General features: G+C 42.3%; 1 protein-coding gene across 2 annotated transcripts; it reads left to right on the top strand.

Annotated features, from left to right (window-relative positions):
* The first annotated feature begins 381 nt into the window (after positions 1-381).
* LEPROT (leptin receptor overlapping transcript) lies at positions 382-15,414 on the top strand. Of its 2 annotated transcripts, none has more exon segments than NM_001287133.1 (4): positions 382-497; positions 6,177-6,252; positions 11,643-11,829; positions 13,708-15,414. In NM_001287133.1, coding segments are annotated over 3 exon segments (333 nt in total). In that variant the 5' UTR covers positions 382-497; positions 6,177-6,223; the 3' UTR covers positions 13,825-15,414.
* Positions 15,415-24,073: the final 8,659 nt, after the last annotated feature.

Genomic DNA, 24,073 nt, shown 5'->3' with positions numbered 1-24,073 from the left:
CTAAGGTGTAAGACTAATACATATTTAGGGTTCCTGAAAGCGTACCGCAAAGCTGGGGCTCGGTGGCGCTGGACCCGTACAGGGTTGGCTGCGCTGGAGGGTCTTGGCCTGCGCACCCAGGGGACCGGGAGGAGCAGAGGCCCCAACCGACGGATTGAAGGACTGAGCGTGGGGCAGGTTCGGGGATTACGCGTAGGGCTCAGGATCTAGAAGGAGGGGCCTCTGGGGGCAAGGTCGGTTCACGCGCTGAGAGTGGGTGTCCAGGCCAAGCCCCGACCGGGATCACGGGGTGGGGCGGAGCCCTGCAAGCTGGAGGCGGCGTACGGACGAGCTGGGCGGGGCTCTGCGTGGCGCGGGCGGGGCTCTGCGTGGTGGGAGTGAGCTTGGGACCCGCAGGGATCCCGCTCTGAGCCGAGGAGGAGAGGCGGCCGGGACCAGCAGGGCGGGGCTCTGAGTGGCGAGGCGGGATCGAGACCCCAGCGGCGGGGCTGTGCAAGGTTGGAGGGAACTTGGGACCCACAGCGTCTGGCAGGGGCGGGGCTCTGCGTGGAGGGTCTTGGACTAGGAGGGGCGGGGCTCCGGGTGGCGGGGCGGGCCCGGGATCGGTGGGGGCGGAGCTCCGGGGGCGGGGCGGATCGGGGCGGGGCTCTGCCGGGAGGGGCGGGGCGGATCGGGACTGGAGGGGGCGGAGCTCCGGGGGGCGGGGCGGGGAAGATCGAGAAGGCGGGGGCGGGGCTCCAGGGGCGGGGCGGGGCGGGGCGGATCGGGGTGGGGCTCTGGTTGGCCGAGCTGGGAGGATCGGGACCGGCGGGGGCGGAGCTCCGGGGGGCGGGGCGGATCGGGGCGGGGCTCTGCCGGGAAGGCGGGGAGGATCGGGACAGGCGGGGGCGGGGTTTCGGGGACGGGGCGGGGCGGATCGGGGCGGGGCTCTGGTTGGCCGAGCTGGGAGGATCGGACCGGCGGGGGCGGGGCTGCGTGGAGGGGCGGGCCCGGGCCCGGCGGTGCGGTGCTGGGCCGGGTCTGGGCCGGGTGTGGGCGGCAGCCGGGCCGTGGCAGGAAGCCGGAAGCAGCCGCGGCCCCAGCTCGGGAGACATGGCGGGTGTTAAAGGTATATGGGTGGCCGCCCAGCTCGCGGCTCCTGCGGTGGGGTGAGCCTCCGTCCCGGGCTAAGCCTGGAGCTGCGCCTGAGCGCGTGGGCGGGGACCGGCTTCCCCCGGGCCGGGGCGCTCCCGTCTCGGCTCGCCCGCGGGGTGCGGGTGGACCCGCAGGTTCTCACGCCCTAGCCCGGCTGTCTGGGGCCGTCCGGGCGGGGCCGGGAGCAGTGCCTGCCTGGGACGCCGGGCCACCCCGGAGCATCACCTCCCGGCTCCTCAGTTCCTCGGAGCGGCCCCCGCCCCCACCCCTGCCGAGTTTCAGACCGCCTGGGTCTCTTTCCACTTCCTGACGTGTCCACCCTGACGCCTCTCCTCCTCCCTCCTGTAGCTCTGCAGTTTCCCATTTCCTCCGGAGCAGCCATTGTCTCGAGTCTCCTCGGCCTCGGGGCTCTTAATCCTCCCGGTACTGATCTTTTTTCCAGTTGAGCAGAGTTGACTGCAGGCGACGGAAAGGCCGCAGGAACGCTGTATTTCTCGTAATTTGGGGTGTAGAAGAGGTGCAGTGTTATCGCTACTTTAGTGTTTATCTGTGGACAGACAAGGAGGAGTGTTTGTACCGTGTGTGTTTTTTTGACTGGGGCAGTTCCGCAAGGGGATGCCGAGAACACCAGTTCCCTGACTTGCTCGCCTGTAGAGAAAGGGGAGATGGCAGCGGCGGGAGAGGCTATTGGAAGGTTCCTGTTATTTTGGTGGGAAACCGTTATATCTCTAATGTTTGGTTAGAGTAGTATAACTTGTTCCTATCTTGGAATTACTGTCCTCTTTGGAATTTGTACCCAAGAATCTTCCCAGTTAATCAGCATCTGCTCTAAACATGTATAGACTGTATCTGCATGCATGTGCGTGCACTCTGAAATTTATGTGAGTATGTGAGCTGTTAGCCGCAGACACATTTTGTCATTATTTATGGCTGACTTTTATATCGGTTTAGTAAACACGATTTACTTGGACATTGTGTTAACATGTGTCCGGTTGGACGTTGTGCTACACGTGTCCAGTGTGTAGCATGTCCCTCTGAAGCCGGTGCAGAAAACAGATGACGTGTAGTATCTCAGCACTGGACTGTGCTGTTTAGTCATGCCCCCCAAAACTATCAAATAATAATAAGGTTATGTGTGAATGTGTTAGAAATCATGATGTGGTAAAAAGGAAGATAGACTATGAAATGGCAAAGGACTAAAGGAAAGGGGAACTGTTTTACAGATAGTTCCCCTTTTATTGAGGGACTACTGTATACCTGTGGCTTGGGATAAAAAGATAAAAGCAACTTTGGGGTGACAGAACTGGAAATAATTATATTACTGTTGAAGTCTTCAACAGTGCTTAGATAACAAGAGCAGCAGAGAGATGGTGTTGTGGATTGAATTGAATCCCTCAAGAGATTAATGATCAAGTTCTAAGTCCCCACTACCTGTGAATGTGACCTGATTTGGGAAGAGGGTCTGGCAGATGTTATCAAGTTAAGATGATACTGCATTAGAGCGTGCCCTAATGCAATGACTGGTGTCCTTATAAAAAAAGGAAATTTGCATGGAGGGCTATAGGGACAACACCATAGGGAAAGAGAGGCCAAAATTGGAATGATGCAGGTAGAAGCCAAGAAGCACCAAAGACTGCCAGTGACCACCAGGAGTTAAGAAAAAACAAGGAAAGATTCTTGCCTTAGAGCCTTCAGAGGAAGCATGGCCCTGCCCACACCTTGATTAGAGATGCCAAGCCTCCAGAACTGTGAGAAAATAAACTTTGGTGGTTCTAAAGGGTCCACGGTATAGTACACTGTTAACAGCAGCCCCAGGAAACTAACACAAATGGAATTCCTTAACCTTGCTCCTGGGAGAAAAAGGACTGCTTTCACAAAAGAGGCAATTTTGCACTGCATCAAATCTAAAAAGATCAGTCAGGTAAAGCCTTACTGAGGATGGAGCAAGGACAGAGTTTTTGCCAAGTGGAGAGAACATGTTCCCAGAACACTGATAGGCTGTGGAAGCAGCTGTGAAGGGGTGACACCAGCTTCGTTTATTGGAGAGATCACTGTCTGCTATGTGGATTGGAAGGGTCACGGTTGGAGGCAGGTGTGAGATGGTGAGGGCCTGCACCAGGGCAGTAGCGCAGGGTTCAAGAGAAGAGGGTGGTCGTCTTACTCCTTTAGGGATTCCCTGGATCCTGGAAAGTGCAAGATCGAGATGCCAGCAGATTCAGGGGCTGATGAATGTCTGCTTCCTGATTCATAGATAGCCATCGTCTTCTCACTGTGCCCTCATGTGGCAGAGGGCAAGGGAGCTCTGGGGTCCCATTGATGAGGGCCCTGATCCCATCCAGGAGGGCCCCGCCTTCATGACCTAATCACTCCCAGAAGCTTTACAGACCGTCACATTGCCAGTAGGGTTTAACATGAATCTGATGAGGGGACACACTCATTCAGCCTATAGCAGTAGGTTTGAGTGACATCTGGGAGGAGTCACTTTGCCTTGCTGATTTTTCTCGAAGATAGAGTGTGATGATAGTGTTGGTTGTTCTTTCAAGATGGAACTTAAAGGGGAGAAAGTGTGTTTGGAAGGAGAGAGTAAAATGTTTCCGTTTTACAGGTTGCATTCGAGGTCCTTGCTGGCTACCCAAGCAGAGAAGTGCGGAGTGGAGTAGGATGTGCAGGCCTGGTTCTTAGGACCTGTTCTGGGCTTGCGGCATCAGATGTGGCTGGACCCTTGTGGTACCAGGGAGTTTGGGGTTGAATGCAATGTGTCAGCAGAAGTGTACAGTGGAAAGAAATGAAGGTGAATTCTTGGTTAGCTCCAACTTTGATAGCGGAGGATGTGATTTCCTAAAAAATTAAAAAAGAATCAACCGGAGGTACATTTGTGACCTTTGAGAGATCAGTATCACAAAACAGAAAGAAGATACTATGGTTCCTAGCTCTGAAAGGTCTCCAGCAGGAGGGAGTGATATGGATGGTGAGGCACAGCGCAGGGACAACGCCAACTGGGGAATGACCATATGTAGTGAAACAGTGTGTGCAAAGTTACTTTTGTTTATTTTTTTATTTTTTTTTTAAAATATTTTATTTATTTATTTAGGATAGTCACAGAGAGAGAGAGAGAGAGAGGCAGAGACACAGGCAGAGGGAGAAGCAGGCTCCATGCACCGTCTTTTGTAAGCGTTTCTTTAAAAAGTGACATGTACCACATGGAAAAATATAAAAATTAAAATTGATGGTCCTTCCTTGCCCCCTAATGTCTGTATACTTGCAGATGTTTTTAGAAAGCACCTTAGCATCTTCCTATAAAGCAGTCTCCTCAAATCTCTTAAAGTAAAAGGAAATAATCAAAACGTTAATTAAGTTAGTGAATAATTTTGAACATTATGGATTTTTTGAGAAGAAAATTTGGCTAAATTGTGTCCTGTGCTTTGGGTTTATACCTTGAGCAAAGAACTTTGCTAAAATGAGCAGATACCTTCATCAGGCAAGATTTATATATGGAGCACCTCCTTTTGCCAAACACTTCACATAGATTATCTCCTTTACTTCCCATAAGCTCCATGAGAAGGTGGCACTGTTATTTCCATTTCACAGGTGAGAAATCAGATTGAAAGAGGTTCAATTTCTCTCCAAGGTCACACAACCACTTGGTGGTCCAATGTTAAGATTTGAACCCCTGGGGACACCTGGGTGGCTCAACAGTTGAGCATCTGCCTTTGGCTCAGGGCGTGATCCCCGTCCTGGATTCAAGTCCCATATCGGCTCCCTGCGAGGAGCCTGTTTCTTCCTCTATGTCTCTGCCCCTCTCTGTGTCTCTCATGAATAAATAAAATCTTTAAAAAAAAAAAAAAAAAGATTTGAACCCCTGTTGGTGACTCAGAGCTCAGAGCTTTTTTAACAGCCCTGAATCTTTATCTCCCACTCAGCAGCATTACAAGAACAAATGCATTCCTACCCCCTCAGAGATTAGTGTTGAACAGAGGCAGGGAATAAATATTTTATTCAGTGGATAGTAGTTGGGAATCATTTTCTATGAAGACATGAAAGCAGTCTTCAAATACTTGAAGTATTGTGGTTGGGCGAGGCAAAATGATCAAAAGGTATATGTATTACAGTGAGGCAGTTTGGGATATAATTTAAAGAGGATTTCCAGCATTTGGATACTGTCAGAAGAAAACGATCTGCCTCAGGCAGTAGTGAATTCTCTCCACTGGAGTTGTGTGGACAGGCTGGCTGGTGTCTTATGATGAATAGATGGAACTCCTATATTAGGGGTTGGGGAATGCTTGAGAGTGTTCTCACCTAATGGTTTTAAAGTGGTGGACATAGCTAGTCATTTGCCCGTCAAATGTGACATCAGCTAATAAGTAAATCACTATATTTGCTTAAATTGGGGATCTTTTCTTTAACTGAATGTTTTTATTGAGAAACAGATCACATACCAGGGGTGCCTGGGTGGCTCAGTCGGTTAAGCGGTTAAGTGTCTGCCTTTGGCTCAGGTCATGATCCCAGAGTCCTGGGATCGAATGTCTGCATCATCCGAGCTCCATGCTCAGTAAGGAACCTGCTTCTCCCTCTCCCTATGCCCCTTTCCCCTGCTTGTGCGCTCACTTGCTCTCTCGCTGTCAATTAAATAAATAGAATCTTTTTTTAAAAAAATCATGTACCATAAAACTAACCCTTTTATTTTTTTTTAAGATTTTATTAATTTATTCATGAGAGACACAGGCAGAGGGAGAAGCAGGCTCCCTGTGCGGGACTTGATCTCAGGACCCCGAGATCACGACCTGAGCCAAAGGCAGATACTCAACCACTGAGCCACCTAGGGGTCCCCAAACTAGCCCTTTTAAAGTGCAAAAATCTGTGGTTTTTAGTATATTCACAAGGTTGTGCAACCGTCACTACTAGTTAATGCCAGAACATTTTATCACCTGAAGGAGAAAAACTCCATACCCATTAGGAGGAACTCCCCATTCCTCCCCTCCTCCTCCAAGCCTCAGGCCACCATTGATCTGGGACCTTTAATTCTGGGTTTTTGTTTTTCACAGCTCTTGTGGCATTATCCTTCAGTGGGGCTATTGGGCTGACTTTCCTCATGCTGGGATGTGCCTTAGAGGATTATGGGTAAGTTATCATCTCAAAAACAACTATTCTTGTTTTTTGTGCCTTTGTCACCATTAGTTTGGGTGTTAGCAAGTTTGTTCACTGTAGCACTGAGCTGTCACCAATGAGTTAGTGAAGTCCAGATGCCTTCACAGGTCAGTTGGATTTGTGCAGAGAAAAGCTTTTTGTAAACTTGATGTATTCGTTTAATAAGCATCTACTGAGCACCTACTCTGGACCCACTGGGGATACAAGAATGAAGACACAGTCCTATCCTCAAGGAGCCTGTGGTTCTAGTTGTACCTGAGAGGTAGGCAGGTGACGGTCCGGTCCGGAGGATGAGAGCTGCGGTGGAGTCAAGTGTACAGTACACAGAGAGCTTTGAGAAGGCAGGTTTGAGTCTCTCTGGAAGAGTCAGGAAGGGCTGCGGAGAAGCAGCGCTCTTTAAGCTGAGACGTGGTGCCTGTATTAGGGTTTGTGGGGCTGATGAGTTAGGGAAGGACATTCCAGGCAGTAGGAACCTTCAAAAAGATTTATTTGGCAGCTGTTGGTTGAGTGCCTACCGCATGCCAGCCACCATTATGAGAATTAAGGAATCTGAGAACCAGGTCCTCTCTTAGAGTGTGTATTTCAGCGTGGGGAGCACAGACAATAAACAAATATAAAAAAAAATCCATTCTATCAGTGGTAGAAATGTTATGAAAGATAAAGGGCCCAGAGGTCTGGGAGAGGGTGATCAGGGCAGGCCTTTCTGAGAGGGTGACATGTGAGCAGAAACGTAAAGAAGAAAAGGAAGCAGGACATATAATTAACTGGGGAAAGAGGACTTCGGGCAGTAGGAAGGTCATATGCTGAGGCTCACATATATGAAAGTATATGGACTGTTCAGAAAACCACTCGGGGTTTGTTATGGTGGGGCATAGAGGGTAGCTGGGATGGGCAGAAGAAGGGTTGGTCAAGGATGTAGAGTTCATCCTTAGGGCACTGTATGCCTTGTAAAGGAGATGAGATTTTATACTTCAGGCAATAGGAGCTGGAGAAATAGCTTGAAAATAGGTTTAAAGGGTGAGGGGGTTTAGGTTTTCAGGTCAGTCTGGCCAGAATGTTAGTGTGGATAGCAAGGTACTGAGAGTATAGTCAGGGTGAGTAGTAGGGCACTACCATCATAAGTCAAGCAAAATGTAGGGCTGTGGCAAGAGCAGTAGAAAGGAAGGAGAGAAATCCTGGTGGCAGAACTAATAGGTTTTGTTAACTGACGTCAGGGTTCAGCAAGGGGAAAAGGTTCTGGGATGCTTCCAGGTGATTGGCTAGAGCAACTTACTGCACGGAAGATGATGGAACTAACTTAGACCAACTGGAGCCAGTCGTTAAGACATTGATGAGTTTAAGTCCTCATCCCAGTCCCAGCCAGCTATCACAGAAATTGTCTAAACACAAGAGGGAGCCCTGCAGTTATAAGCAATACTCATATTTGTCTGGAGCTTTTGCAGCTGTTACGGGAGTCTAGCATTAAGGGTATAAGCTATCCTCATTTCTAGCTGGGGACCCAGAGCCCAGAGAGGTTAAAGACTTAACCCAAATCACACAGCTTTAAGTGATTCATGTTCAAATTGGACTCATGTTCTGAATCTCGACCATTTTTCTGTAACCAACTCTGAATCCAGGTGTTATAATTCTCTGTGGTCTCTATAAGGTTAAAAAGAACAACCCCCCCCCCCCCAAAAAAAAAAAAAAACCCAGACAAATGAGCCATTACTACTACAACAAAGAAATTAGTTTTATGTCATAACAATGGTGATCGAGGATTATCATCTTCATTAGGAGTCAGCATACTGGCACACAGGCCAAACATACCCTGATGCATGTTTTTGTAGTTAACGCTTTATAGGAACACAGCCATGCTCATTTAGGTACTATCTTCGGCTACTTTTATACTACTGGGACAGAGTAGTTGAGACAGAGAACTTGTGGCTTGCAAGGTCTTAAGTATTTACTATTTGGTCTTTGCAGGAAAAGCTTGCCAATTTCTGGCCTACATGTTTTCCAAATAGTATACATTTAATATTTAAATTTTGTGTATAAGCAGGGTTGCTTCTCTATTAGTTCTTGTAGTTGAATATTGGTGGCTTATTGTGAATGGAAATGTAGTCTCCTAGATTTTTTGTTTTTGCTTTTTAAAGATTTTATTTATTCATGAGAGACACACAGAGAGGCAGAGACATAGGCAAAGGGAGAAGCAGGCTCCCTGTGCGGAGCCCAATGCGGGACTCGATCCCAGAACCCTGGGCTCATGACCTGAGCCAAAGGCAGACCCTCAACTGCTGGGCCACCCAGATGCCCCTCCTAGATTACTTTACAGACAACTCTCACTGTATTTTAGGAAGAATTTAGAGCTCCTGGCTGTGGGCATGTCCATCATAGCTGGATCTATTCCAGGCCTCTTCCCCTCTCTGTATCTCTGTTTCCTCAGTGGTAAAATAAAGACTTCGAACTAGAGAATCTCTAAAAGTCCCTTCACCAGGATTGGGTGATTTTTGAAACACACAACAATCCCTATAGTTTGAAATTAGGAGTTAGAATTCAGTGTTTACATCCTGAGTCCTCTTGATAAAGGGCCTTTTCTGTTCTTGCTTTTTGGTTATTACCATCCTGCACTCCTAGATCTGTGGCTGAAATAAACTTTCATCACATTATAGCTTTGCCACAACTTCTGCTTAATGGTGCTGGCTATCAGGGTGGATCTGTGTTGTGGTGATATATATTACTGTGATGTGGATATATAAAAATGAGTAGAGACTATGCTTTTTTCCTCCCTCAAGAAATGAAGCATAATAACTACCTGATAAAGATAAATATTTTTGAAGTAGTTATAGAGAAAATGTAATTGAAAAGCAGATGGCAATTTTTAATAAACGTAAAACATTAAAATTTTCATTACAGTATTGTTACCTCTTATAATAAAGGTTATCTAAAATTTTTGCTAGTAAGCATCTTTATTTTTATGACTTCCATTCATAAAATTCATTCCGTTAATTCAGTAAATATCAATGGAATACCTCATTCTAGGCCATGGAGATAAATGGTAATTGATTAAGACAGATTAGATTCTTGTTCTCATAACAAGGAAATATCAAATAGGGATAAGTGTTGTGTAAAAAAAGCTAAGAGAGTGATGTGCTTAAGGATAACTTGAAGTATTTAAAATGGGTGGTCAGTTGTATTTCACTTAGTGTGATAGCCTCTATGTCCATCCATGTTGTCACAAATGCAAGATCTCATTCTTTTTTATGGCTGAGTAATATTCTAATGTGTATGTATGCATACACACACACACACACACACACACATATATACACATATATTCTTTGTCCCTCCATCTGTTGATGGACTCGAGTTATTTCCATATTCCATATCCTGGCTATTGTAAATAAGGCTGCAGTGAACATAGGTATGCATATATCTTTTTCAAATTAGTGGGTTTTTTTGTTTTCTTTAGGTAAATACCCAGTAGTGGAATTACTGGATCATATGGTAACTCTAATTTTTTTGAGGAATGTCCATACCATTTTCCACAGTGGTTACACCAATTTGCATTCACACCAACAGTGTGCAGGGGTTCCCTTTTCTCCACATCCTTGCCAACACTTGTTGTATCGTGCCTTTTTGATACTAGCCATTCTGACAGGTGTGAGATAATATCTCACTGTGGTTTTGGTTTGTGTTTCCCTGATGTTGAGTGTTGTTGAGCATCTTTTCATGTGTCTGTTGGCCATCTGTATTTCTTCTTTGGAAAAGTATCTGTTCAGGTCCTCAGCCTTTTTTATTTTTATTTTTTTAAAGATTTTATTTATTTATTCATGCGAGACACACAGAGAGAGAGAGGCAGAGACATAGGCAGAGGGAAAAGCAGGCTCCATGCAGAGAGCTCGATGTGGGACTCGATCCTGGGACTCCAGGATCATGACCTGAGCCGAAGGTAGATGTTTAACCACTAAGCCACCCAGGCGTCCCCCTCTGCCTTTTTAAAATTGGATTATTTGGGGGGTTTCTTGGTGTTGAGTTGTAGAAGTTCCTTGTATATTTGGGATATTAATATCTTACTGGATATACTACTTGAAAATACCTTCTCCCATTCAGTAGGTTGCCTTTTCATTTTATTAATGGTTTTCTTCACTGTGCAAAAGCTTTTTATCTTACTGTAATCCCAGTAGTTTAATTTTGCTTTTGTTTCCCTTGCCTGAGGAGACATATCTAGGAAAATGTTCCGAAGGCTGATGTCAGATATTGCCTGTGTTTTCTTCTAGGAGTTTTATGGTTTCAGGTCTCCCTTTTAGGTTTGTAATCCATTTTGAGTTTATTTTTATACATGATGTAAGAAAGTGGTCCAGTTTCATTCATTTGCATGTAACTATTCAGTTACCATTTTTTGAAGAGGCCAAATTGATGGCTGGGTCGGGAGATGGAGGGATGTGCAAAATGGGTGAAGGGCAGTGAGAGATGCAGGCTTCCAGGTATGGAATGAGTAAGTCACGGGGTTGAAACACACAGCACAGGGAATGTAGTCAATGGCATCATAATTGCAATGTATTTGGACATATATGGTAGCTACACTTTTGAACATAGCATTTTGTAAAGAGTTGTTGAATCACTGTGTTGTACACCTGAAAACTAATGTAATGTAATGTGTGAACTATATTTCAGTTAAAACATAAATTAATGAAATTGAATGGTCAGGGAAAGCCACTTTTAGAAGGAGACCTCTCAGTTTAGATTACATAAGAAAGAGCCAGTCAATGAGAAGAGGGGGAATGGTGCATTCCAAGCAGAGGGCATGGCTAGTGCAGAGGCCTTAAGACAGGGATGAGCTTGGGAGTGTTTAAAGAATAGAAAAAAGGCTGGTATGGCTACTGACTGAGTGAATGAAGAGAAGATGGCACAAAATGAATGGAAGACGCTGACAGATCATATAAGGCTTTGTAGGCCAGAGCAAAGAATCTGGGTTTTTCTAAGCCATCAAAGGGTTTCCAACATGCATACACTCAAAAGATCTCTATTGAATTAGCGTGTGCAAAGCACTGTACGGTGTTCTATAAGGAAAACAAAGATGACTAAGCTTGTCTTTAAGAAATTACAGCTCAATAATAACAGAAAACAGTAAAGATTCTAGATTACACATCTTGTAATTGTTTTTTGTAACACGATGTAAACTATCTACATATTAATGGACTAGTAGCTTATAATCATTACATCTTATTGGTTCCTGGTATAAATCATCTCATGTACGAATATTGACAATTAAATTAATGACTTTGACCTAGACATCAAAGATAATTCTGACTTTGAAATGCAGTGTGTCTTTAAAATGTAACCATAACTTTTCTTTTTGGGTTTCTTCTGGGTCCACCTGACAGCGTTTACTGGCCCCTGTTTGTCCTGATATTTCACGCCATCTCTCCCATCCCCCATTTCATTGCCAAAAGAGCAACATATGACTCTGACGCAACAAGTAGCGCCTGTCGGGAGCTGGCATATTTTTTCACTACTGGAATTGTTGTTTCTGCCTTTGGATTTCCTGTTATTCTTGCCCGTGTGTCTGTGGTAAGTTTTGTTTTCTATTGTTTTGCCTTGTTGTTGCTGAGTGTTCTTCAAAGGCTGTGTCCAGAACATCAATTTCATTTCCATTGCTTAGGCTTGATACTCAAATCCAAGTGTGTTTTTAGTTCCTCTTTTCCATTTTAGATCTCCCTATCGGTGTCTTGGCCATGTTTTCAGAATGCTTTCTTTGTCTCTCTTATAACTTTTAGCCAGACCATGTGATTTCTTGCTTTTTCAACTTTAAGCTATTTTCTGGAATTGTGCTTAAATCCTTGCCTCCTAGAGCGATCCATGGAGACTATGGTAGTAATGCTCTTTTGGTTCCAAAGTAAACATCACATCAGATTCTTCTCCTGCAAATAGGATCATGGACACAATTTTCAACCCAATACAGTGGGCATATTTTGAGGAACAACTACATGGCCAATAGAAATACAATGAATAAGATGCCATCTTCACATCTAATATAAAATTTTTCCTTTTGTTTCCAAAACACATATCATGGGTATAGTTTATTCACTTCTTTGACGTTCACTGTCTTTCATACTACTTGCTTTTATTCCCCCTAACTACATACTGTTTCAGTTTCATGAAACTCTTATTTGGGGCATTGGATATCTTACTTGTGGCATTGAAACTTTGGAACATCTGCTATTTGTAAGATACCAGGAATAAGAGCCAGATACTGTCTCTGTTCCAGAGAGCACAGAAACTAGCCTGATGGGTAAGTACACTATAAATGTATTATGTGTGATAATTGAAACATGATTACAACACCATAGGAGCACCAGGAAGAAAGACATTCCAACTGGCATTTGATGTAGGCCCCTAAGGATAAATAAGGTTTTGATTAAAGTAGGGAAGACTGTTATATGGAATGGCACCCAAGTGTGAAAATGCAGTATGTGGTATTTCAGTGTGTGGAGCCAAAAGGATGTGGTTGAGATGGAGGCTAGAAAGGTTGATGAAGCCCAGTTGGGCAGGCTCTTGAATGCCATGCCAGCTTGAACTCTGTCTAGATAATTTGAGAAGCATTGGAAGGTTTTTGAATGCAAAATCATCATGACCTTATTCTTCTTGTGCCTTACACTAGTACTTCTTATGTTTGACTGTAAGGATTTTTGTTTTATGCATCATGTTTCATGAAGAAACTTTTTTTTTAAAGATTTTATTTTTTCATGAGAGACACACAGAGAGAGTCAGAGACATAGGCAGAGGGAGAAGCAGGCTCCCCGCAGGAAGCCCAATGTAGGAATCAATCCCAGACCCCGGGATCACACCCTGAGCCAAAGGCAGATGCTCAGCCGCTGAGCCACCCAGGTGTCCCTCATGAAGAAACTTTCATTGATGTTCTCTTTCTATTGGTTAAGTTAAAACAAAAAATGCCCACTAGAGGGTACTCTCATCCCTTACTCTGCCCCCCTAGAAGGATCTGCCAAGCTGGAAAGCTGTTGTCATTTGTATGCAGATTATTATTTAAAGCTTTAAAAAGAAACAGACCAATCCATAACTCTCCAATTCCTATTCTCCTGAAAGAAGGCAATGGGTATAGAACGTTTAGTACCCAATATTATAATTGGACCCTTTATATTCTGGCTGCTTGTATTTTACTTAAGGCAATCATCATCTGCTGAAAACAAGTTGAGAAATACGTCTAATGGGGAAAATGATAAGGATGATACAGACTTAATTATCTAGCATCACGAAGTAATTAGGCTAATTACTGAATAGTTCACTGTCTCCTGCCTGTTATATTATTAAGCCTTTTAGCAGTTTTATGTAATATTTCATTGCATGACTCTAATGCAGAAAATAACAGAGATTTTCAAAGAGTACAATATGAAGAAAGTAAAGATTTAATCCTTTTTTTTTGTGTTTCAGATCAAATGGGGAGCCTGTGGCCTTGTGCTGGCAGGCAATGCAGTCATTTTCCTTACAATTCAAGGTTTTTTCCTTGTATTTGGAAGAGGAGATGATTTTAGCTGGGAGCAGTGGTAGCACTTTATTCTGATAAAATGCATTTTATTTCTTAGAAGTCATACTATATGTACTTGTGTGTGCATGTGGCCTTTTACTATGAAATATCATATGCTGTTTTTTTTTTATACCTTTATCATGTTCACTGTAAGGACTGCATGAGAAAAAGTTTTATTTCCAGCAAATAGACCTCTCCATTTCCTCAAGCTGAATTATGTTATTTGTTGGCTGTTCATAGGGTCATGGTGCTCTTGGATACTAACATGGTCTTGTAGACAGCTGCTCACTTAACGCCGTGTACCTTTTGCCGGGGGATGCGCTTGGGTAGGCAGATAACACTGGAGCAAGTGTCCATTCTGCCCAGGACTTCCAAGGTGTACCTGTGGCCCAGAGAGACAGATGTGGCTCCCTCTTTGTGTTGTAGATCCTTGGCGCGCAAAGTGTGGTCTGCACAGCACCCACCTCACCGGCCAGTAGGTACAGACTCAGAGGCCCCACCATGGACCTAGTGCATTTTGGATGAGACCCCAAGTGAATAATTATATGCACATTAAAGTTTGATAAGTGCTGTCATAGAGGAATGAGCATCACATCTAGCGTCCCTGTCTTCCCTTTGGCTTACCCACTTAACCTCTCTGGGCATGAGCTGCGCATTTGTAAAAATGGATTCACCTGCCTTTGTGTTGATGCCTAAGTTCAGAGGCCCTTTGGTATTTGCGAAATGCCCAAATCTATAATCTTGTTCTTCACATTGTGGAATTGCTCTCAGTAGGGAGGCACTATGTCTTCATACTGTCTGAGAGGCAGTGGCTGTGTGCATAGTGCTGGGAGAGCAGAATCACCACAGAGCCCCCCTGGGGTGTACAGAGGGAGGCCAGGCTGGAAGCAGCCCCTGCTCTAGCATGGTGGGCAAGAGAGGATAGATAATAACTGCTTAATTTCCCTTTATAATCACACACTTCTCCCCAGCTCCTTCTCTGTGATGCGCTCCATCTCCACCCCACCAAACACACACACTCCTCGCAGTTCTGTGTTGCCCTTACTTCCTCACGGCTCTGGCTTTTCCAAGGTAGGAGGCGGAGGGCGAGCTGCTTAACTTTATCCACATGTTGATGTGCTTACTGTCCTTCATGCCTTGTAGGTCTTTTTCTATGTATATATAAAACACCTTAAGCCACTTTTAATTAAATGAACCATTGGGAATACGTGTCATGCTGGGTCCTGTAATCAATTTTTCTAGCTCAACTTCTTGTCCAAGATCTATTGAGAAAGGGAAATACGGGAACTAGAACCACTTGGTGAGACTGTAATGACATCAAAACACTGAAATTGTGAAGTTTGGAATCTGAGGAACTGGCATATATTTTCATATTCTGGAATGATCCGGGACCAGGAGAAGAGAACAGTGATAACTAAAAGGACAACGTGCAGTTATATTTTGTCCTTGTGCATGATTTTATGTTTTCAAAGATCTATGTACATACAGAATTATTGATTTTGTTTCTGATATTTATACTAGAAAAATTATATAGACACTTTATAATTTTAACCAGCATTTTTAATAATACTTGCACTTATTTTATTGTAATAAATTTCTCTTTTAACATAAAAGAAAGTTTAATTTCAAAAGTCTTTATTCTGATGTAGCCTTGCTTAAAAGATAAGAAGTGAGAATTTCTTGGCATTCAAAATGGGCAGTTTGAGCAATAATCTATCCGGCCTTATATAGTAATAGCAATAAATTTTAAGATACCATGTGAATGTCTAGTTGGCTTGTAATAGTATTTCTTTTCCTAACATGGAAATAGTGTTTAATTTATACTCCTCTTTTGTAAAAGTATCTTTGTTACTTATACATATTTCAGAAAACCAGGTAGCCTTAATATGTAGCCTTAAAGCATTGCCTCTGATTGTATTTCCAGAATGATATAAAGTACTTGCATAGAGAATATTTGTAACTATTCCCTAATAATAGAAGGGTTGGTTGAAGTGATATATTGTTGAATTTGCTCTTTGTCTAAAAATGAATATTTATTCTTAGTGGTTAACTGTCAGCTGAGTAATAAGTGTCAGCAGGAAGCAGTGCTGTGTATGAACGTACAAGACAAAAGTTTCCTTTTGATGACACAAGTGTTGGAATTTGTTTTTTCCTTTATAAAAGGTTCGTTTTTTTTCCCTGTATACCTTAGAAAATATTTTGGAGATGCAGAGCACATTGATTACATTCTAAAACTGAGAATACACATAATGAATTGCTCTTATGAGTAAGTAAGTCATCTTATGCAGGGATTCTCTATCATACTCCAAACAACTGACTTATAGGTGGGCTTTGAAACACTTCGCCACAGAAAATGGGAGATTGGTGATCCCAGGCCAAGCCTTCTGAGATGTAGTGGACTTACAATGCTCAGGAAACCTGCCTGAGTTTCCGGTTTTAGAAACAGGGTAGCACGAACAAGGTGGAGAAAGGAAAGTAAATCTCCACCTCTTTTCCTAAGAACAAAGATCTTTATTCAATTTTTGCAACGCTTCCCATCCCCTAACGCCCTTGGGGTCCAGGTACATTCCTGAGTTTTTTTGGTCTCCTCTCCTGATGTGGGACCTTCCTCCCAGCCTGCCTCACTTCCTGAGTTCCTCTTATGCCCAGATTACCCACCTCCCAGCTCCTACCCAGTCAGTTTTCTTAGTGTCGCTGATACGGTGCAGTGCTGATCAGACTCCTCCCCAGAAAGAAAGGCTGACTTGTGATCATCTCCCCACTCCCCTGGAACTCTTTTTTTTTTTTTTTTTTTTATTTATTTATTAATGAGAGACATAGAGAGAGGCAGAGACATAGGCAGAGGGAAAAGCAGGCTCCCTGTGGGGAGCCCAATGTGGGACTCAATCCGGGGACTCCAGGATCACTCCCTGAGCCAAAGGCAGCCGCCCAACTGCTGAGCCACCCAGGTGCCCCTCCCCTGGAACTCTTACCAGTGCCCACAACATTGAGCAGTTCCCAAGCTGAGCTGCAGCTGCATTTTCACAAGGTAGTGCCTGGGAACCCAGTGGCTTATTCACAGAAAATGGCAGTGTTTCAAAGTGAAGTGGAAAAAGCATTCCAGCAGTTTATAGAAGAATAATAATATTTGGGTTAGGGGCAACCCTCTCATCTTTGATCCCTTCCTCCGGGTGAGTTCTCAGCTGGTTGCACTTTTTCATGGTGGTTTCTTTTCCTCCACTTACAGACCCACAGATTCTCCTTACAGTCCTCAAGAAATTTTTACCTCTGAGCTATTCCCCTGACGAAGACTCAAGAGGCTGAAATGTTTCATTAAGTTAATAACATTTCTATGCTCCCAGGGAAATGCTTAGATGTCACAGAAATGAGCCCCTTTTGCAGAAAAGTCCAATTCTGCACCATAATTTAACCAGATTTTTATGAGGATACTAGCATTTTCCAAGCAGAGTAATTAGTCCACAATGGGGAACTGTTATTTTTGTAAGTGGATATAGGTTGTTTGTTTTAATTTTTTTCCCCCAATCTGCCTCATGAAGTCCCTTATTTGCAAAAATCCCAGTGCATAATAGCTCATGAATTATAATCTGTTTTGTAAGTGGCCATGCTACCAGAACACAGTCAGTGGTACCCCAAACATGATGTGAAGGATCTCTAAGAGTGCTTTAGAATGAATTATATATGTATGATAAGGATGATTACTTTTTCAATAAAACTTGTCATTTATACTTTAACAAACACTCTTCTTGTATGTTATTAAAGTGTTTAATTTGGGCAGATTAATTTTCCTAGTCTTTTTGTTTGGATAATCTTAATGTGAACGTGACTAGTTATGAGCCTACACTTACTGTGATAAAAGAGAAGCAGGATAGGGATATGTGCATTCTGGAAGGGATCCAGTTGCTAATTAGAGCTTTGCTGAGGCTAACACTCCTGTGGGTGGGGGTGGGTGGCTGGACCTGGTTAATAATCAGTAATTCCTGTATTGGAAAAGAGAGAAAAGTCAACTCTTTAAAAAAATTGCTGTACATACTCTAAAGAGTTTTTGTGCGCTATAGAAAAGAATGAGCTGCTATAAAATCCTACTTAAAGAATAATATGTTCTCCTTATGCATGAAACATTTGGGGAAGATCTAATGTCTTTCAAGTGGATTTAGGCTGCTAGATTACAAAGAGCCTGAGCTAGTTATTTCTTTGTATTATCTGAGTAAGTGTAAAGTTTTAGTAGAAATTTAATATTATCAATATAACCATAAAATGCCCGTAAGAAAGAACAGTTCCCAAGGAAACTTCTCTGGTCCAAGGGTTTTTACATATGCATTTTCATTTAGAAAGTACACTGGATGCATCAAGGTTCCTCCTCTGAGGCTGAGAATGGATGTGTCTGAGAAATCATGCACCTGGTATTTAAACAGCATCTCCTGTTTTGAGATTTAAAACAACAAACTTCCCTCTTTGTTTTTTGTCAGTTAAATGCGAATAAAAAATGTCTTGTCCAGTCATTGTAATTGGAAAGTTATTTTCTCCTTTCTGCTTCCTACAGTGGCTCTTTACAGATTTCCACTGAGGGTATCAGTTTTTGCAGAAAGAAGTAGAAAACAAATGTCTGGGTTGTTTGTTTGTTTGTTTGTTTGTTTGTTTGTTTTAAAGAACTAAAGTTGGGGTGCCTGGGTGGCTCAGCAGTTGAGTGTGTCTGCCTTTGGCTCAGGTTGTGATCCTGGGGTCCTGGGATCGAGTTCTGCAGCATGATCCCTGCAGGGAGCCTACTTCTCCCTCTGCCTATGTCTTTGCCTCTCTATGTCTCGCATGAATAGATAAAATCTTAAGAAAAGAAAAAAGAAAGAGAACCAAAGTTGCTGGAGAATTTAAATTTCAGAACTTCCCTCACATTTTTTTACGAAGTGTAACTTTGTAGAAAGTGAATTCCAGTTCTAACATTTAATACCTTGTAGTCACCAGGCATAGTGCAAAATTAATAAATGACCATTTTGAAACAATTATTCATGTTCAGTATTGGGCACTTAGACGAAGTGGTCCTAATCTTGAGATCACACATATGGAAAAGACCACACTTGAAATCTGCATAGTATCTCTATTGTTGATGATCTCATAATCAAAACTGGTTAATTACAGCTGTTTCACACACTTCCAAATTAATTATTAGAGATTATTAAATCAAAAGTGTGCCTTCATTTTCTTATCCTCCGTATAACTCTAAACCATCAATTCAATCTTAGGTGGATAATTATTTTACTTAATAATTTAAAGCATAAATGCACTTATGTTTCTGCAGTTGAGAAACACATTTTATCACCACATTCTATATCAGCATTTATCTCTTCTTTTAAGATTTTATTTATTTGAGAGAGCACGAGCTGAGTGAGAGGGGCAGAGAGGAAAGCATACTCCCTGCTGAGCAGAGAGCCTAATGTGGGGGGCTCAATCCCAGGACCCTGGGATCATGACCTGAGCCAAAGGCAGATGCTTAACTGACTGAGCCACCCAGGTGCCCCTATCTCTTCTTTTTCTATAGCTTATCAGTAAGGGGAAGTTGAAGGTTGGGGGCAGATACACAGGCTGTTTGAAGTTAGCACCCTAAAGCACATTAGTGAGAGATTGAATGCAAGGTGTCACATAAAACATTTTTGAGGACAAATGAATAGCATGAGAAACTGCAGGATTAATACACTTTCCACAAATTTAGTTGGAAGTTAATTAATAGAAATATATATTTATTAATAGAAATAGAAATTAATAGAAATTAGATTAATTAATAGAAATTAAATTAATAGAAATAGAAATTAATAGAAATTAAATTAATAGAAATATATATATATATAAAATGCATTAAGGAATAAACTTCATTTATTCAACAAAAACCTATCCTCTGTATCTATACTCACTGACTTGGTGATCTCATGCTATCTTGTGCCTTTAAATAACCTTTTGTAGGCAGCTGATACACATTTTATCTCCAGCCCAGACTTCTCTAAACCCCCGAGTTATATATACAACTGCCAACATAATCTCTCCACTTGGATGCCTAATAGGCATCTCAAACTCAGCATGTCCAAAATCAAACTACTGACTCTCTGGTTCTGTTCCTCAGAACAAAGGACTTGGAAGTGTTTCAGAACTTATCATTGCACATCCCCCATGCAATCCATCAGGAAATCTTGTCACTTCTAGCTCCAAAATGTATCCAGAATCAAAACATTTCTCAGACCACCACTGCTACCACTGTGGTTTGAGGACACTATCCTATTTTGCTTGTGTTACTGCGCTAACCTCCTCACTACTAGTTTCCCTGCTTTTTGCCTATTTTCTCCTTCAGACTAGTCTCAACACAGCAGTCAACTTGAGCCTGTAAAATGTAAATCAGATCGTGCCACTCCTCTGCCCCAGTGGCTTCCCGTCTCACTTTAATAATAAAAAGACACAATCCAGTTTTAAAAAGTGAACAAAGGATCTGAATAGGCATTTCTCCAAAGATATGAAAGTGGCTAATGGATACATGAAAAAAATGCTCGAAATCTGAAATCCGGAGACATTAGGAAATGCAAATCAAAATCACTTTGAGATATCACATTTCCCTAGGAAGGCTAAAATAAAAAAGGCAGACAATAACAAATATTGACAAAGATATGGAAAAATTGGAACCCATGTAAATTGCTGGTGAGAATGTGAAATTGTGTAAGTACTGAAGATTTTGGCAGTTCTTCAAAATGTTAAATTTTGAGTTGCCATATGGCAGCAGTTCCATTTTCCTAGGTATATAGCCAAGAGAGATGAAAACATACATCATACAAAAAATTATACACAAATGTCCATAGCAGTGTTATTAATAATAGCCAAAAAGTGGAAGCAATCTAAATATCCATCAACTGAGGAGTGGTATATCCATACAATGAAATATTTTTCAGCCATAAAAAGAGGTGAAATACTGATACGCGGTTGGATGAACCTTGAAAACATTTTGTTAAGTGGGAAAAAAAGCCAGGCACAAAAGCCCACATACTATATAATTCCATTTATTTGAAATGTCCAGAATGAACAAATCCGTAGAAATAAAATGTGGGTATGTGGTTGTCAGTGGCTGAGGGAACGGGAAATGAGGAATGACTCTAATGGGCACAGAATGTTTTGTGGGTCATGACAATGTCCTGGAATTAGTGGTGATGGTTGCACAACTCTTTGACTATACTGAAAGCCATCGGACTATATACTTTAAAAAGGTGAATTGAATAGTATGTTAATTTCATCTCAATAAAAAGTCATAAAAAACAAAAACAAAAAAAAGTAGGAACACCCTAAATGTTGATGATAAGTATGGTATGAACTTGGCATGGGTGATAAAAATGGTTCTAATTTGAGTGTGGTGATGTTTGCATAACTGTACTAAAGACCAATTGTATACTTTAAATGGGTAGATTTATGGTATGTGAATTATATCGCAATACATTTGCAAAATATAATGAATGAATGAACTCTGATTTACAAAAAAAAAAAAAAAGTATCAGTTATTCCTTGGCTTTGTGTGGGAAATATCTTTAAGAATCCAGCCAATACCAAAATAATTCAACTTATGAAGGGTTTTAATTTAAATGTGTGTTGTCATTTTTCTAGATTTTATAGATTTTTTTTAAAAAACGATTTGATATTCATTTTAGAGAAAGATAGCACAAGTTGGGGAGGGACAGAAAGAGGGGGGGAGAGAGAATCCCATGCAGGCTCCTTGCTGAGCTTAGAGCCTGATGCAGAACTCCGTCTCAGGACCCTGAGATCATGACCTGCATCCAAATCAAGAGTCAGATGCTTAACTGAGCCACCCAGGGGCCCCTAGATTTTGTAGATTTGTCCTCGGGTTTTTTAAGTTTGAAATTTTATTTTTTTTATTTTTTAATTTTTTAAAAAGATTTTATTTATTCATTCATCAGAGACACACACACAGAGAGAAGTGGAGACACAGGCAGAGGGAGAAGCAGGCTCCAGGCAGGGAGCCCGACGTGGGACTCGTTCCCAGGTCTCCAGGATCAGGCCCTGGGCTGAAGGTGGTGCTAAACCGCTGAGCCACCGGGGCTGCCCCAGTTTGAAATTTTAAAATTTACTTTAAAGGGCAGCCCCGGTGGCATAGCGGTTTAGCGCTGCCTGCAGCCCAGGGCGTGATCCTGGAGACCCTGGATCGAGTCCCACATCAGGCTCTCTACATGGAACCTGCTTCTCCCTCTGCCTGTGTCTCTGCCTCTCTCTCTCTCTCTCTGCATCTCTATGAATAAATAAATAATATCTTTAAAAAAATAAATAAAATTTACTTTAGAAACAGTTTTTTAAGGAGGACCCCAATTGTATAAATGTCAGACCCCACAAATCTTAGGACTGTGCCTGGTCATAAGAGTGATCAAAACAGACAAAAATTACTTGTCATACTGAACTTATATTTTAGTGGAAGAAGAAAATAAAAAAACTAGATAAATAAATAAAATATCTGGCAAGTGCTTTGGGGGAACTTGATCAAAAAAGATGTGACTGCAGTTGACCTATCCTCTGGACCTGGGTACTCAGAGGCTCCTTACACCCACCCCTGTCCTGAGGATGTGGATTCTACTTGCCTTCCCTGCTTCCAGAGGCTGTTCTAAGGACACAGCCTTGAGATGGCAATGTGATATTGAACATACCCTCATGGTGTATGTGACTGAGCCCAGTTAGGGCCTCTTTAGAAGCCTCTTAAGATTTGGAGGGCAGGTGCAGAGATCCATTTCTCTGGCTGCTGCCTAAGACAAGTGTGTGTAAATTCCCTTTGTTATTTTTTTTTAAGATTTTATTTATTTATTTATGAGAGACACAGACAGAGAGAGAGGCAGAGACACAGGCAGAGGGAGAAGCAGGCTCCTCTCAAGGGATCCAGATCCCGGGATCACGGCCTGAGCTGAAGGCAGACGCCCAAACGCTGAGCCAGCCAGGCGTCCCTCCCTTTGTCATTATTAAAATTGCCACCTACCAATCTGGAGTGGTCTGCTTCTTCCTTTGGTCTCTCCCTGCCCTCTGTATAGTGGGGCTGGTTTCAGATTGCACCAGGAAATCTGAGATGGTCATGAACCTACAGGTGCCATGGTGGGGAAAATACATCAGGGAAGGGGGTAAATGGTATATGAGGCTTTGGACTTTACATAGGGTGGCATGTCATGCAGGCTTCACTGTGAAGAAGACATTTGAGTTCAGTTCCAAAAGAGGTGAGAAAGAGAGCAATGTAGATTTCAGAGGACAAGTCAATCTTTGAACACATCCTTAATTATTCTTTAAGATGCTTTTTCAGAAGATCAAAGTGGGATTGAAGAGTATACACATTTCTTTTTTTTGTGGTACTAAATCATCTTGCTTAACAGGTTTTTTTTCTTTAAGATTTTATTTAATTTATTCATGAGAGACACTGAGAGAGCAGAGACACAGGCAGAGGGAGAAGCAGGCTGTCTGCAAGTAGCCTGATGTGGGACTCGATCCAGGGACTCGATCCAAGGGCTCCAGGATCACACACACCCTGAGCTGAAGGCAGACGCTCAACCGCTGAGCCACCCAGGCATCCCTTTGCTTAACAGTTCTTGAGAATACTGTCCCCCGCCCCCCAACCAAAATATGTGTTTTCGTGTTTTAAAAGAATTACTAATTTACTCAGAAAACAAAACAAAAAAACGACCTCAGTGTTATTTTAAGTGAAACTATTTAAGAACTGGTGATATGGAATTCTTTTTCATATTTTCCCCCTCTCTTTTGTGAATTACTTACATTTCCCTTTTTAAATTGATACACAAGAGTTTTATACATATTAAGAATCAAAGTACTTTACTTCTGCAAATATATTTGCACACGATCACCTAGCAAAAGGTAGTCCTGTGATTTTATTTTATTTTATTTTATTATTTTATTTTATTTTATTTTATTTCAGTCCTGTGATTTTAAACTTGATATCATTTTCCTACCTACAGAACTACTTATGTAGCCAAATATATTAATTTTTTTCCCTAAAAATCTGAATTTGTATGTATTCTTAGAAAGTTCTCTGTTTCAAGAGAAAAAAAGATATTCCCCTAAAGCATTTATGGGTTTATTAAGAATACATTTATCTTTCATTCATCTAGCATTTACTTTGGTAAATGATAGGGTACAATAATATCTGTGTGGATATCTTCATCCAGTATCTTAGCTGCTTCATAAGTTGTCTAAACTATTCATTTAATTTCAAATATCGCCTTTAACATATAGTAAAACTGTAAATTCACC

Source organism: Canis lupus, chromosome 5, assembly GCF_011100685.1.
Source record: "Canis lupus familiaris isolate Mischka breed German Shepherd chromosome 5, alternate assembly UU_Cfam_GSD_1.0, whole genome shotgun sequence".
NCBI classification, from domain to species: Eukaryota; Metazoa; Chordata; class Mammalia; order Carnivora; family Canidae; genus Canis; species Canis lupus.
This window is presented reverse-complemented; position numbering and strand designations above follow the sequence as displayed.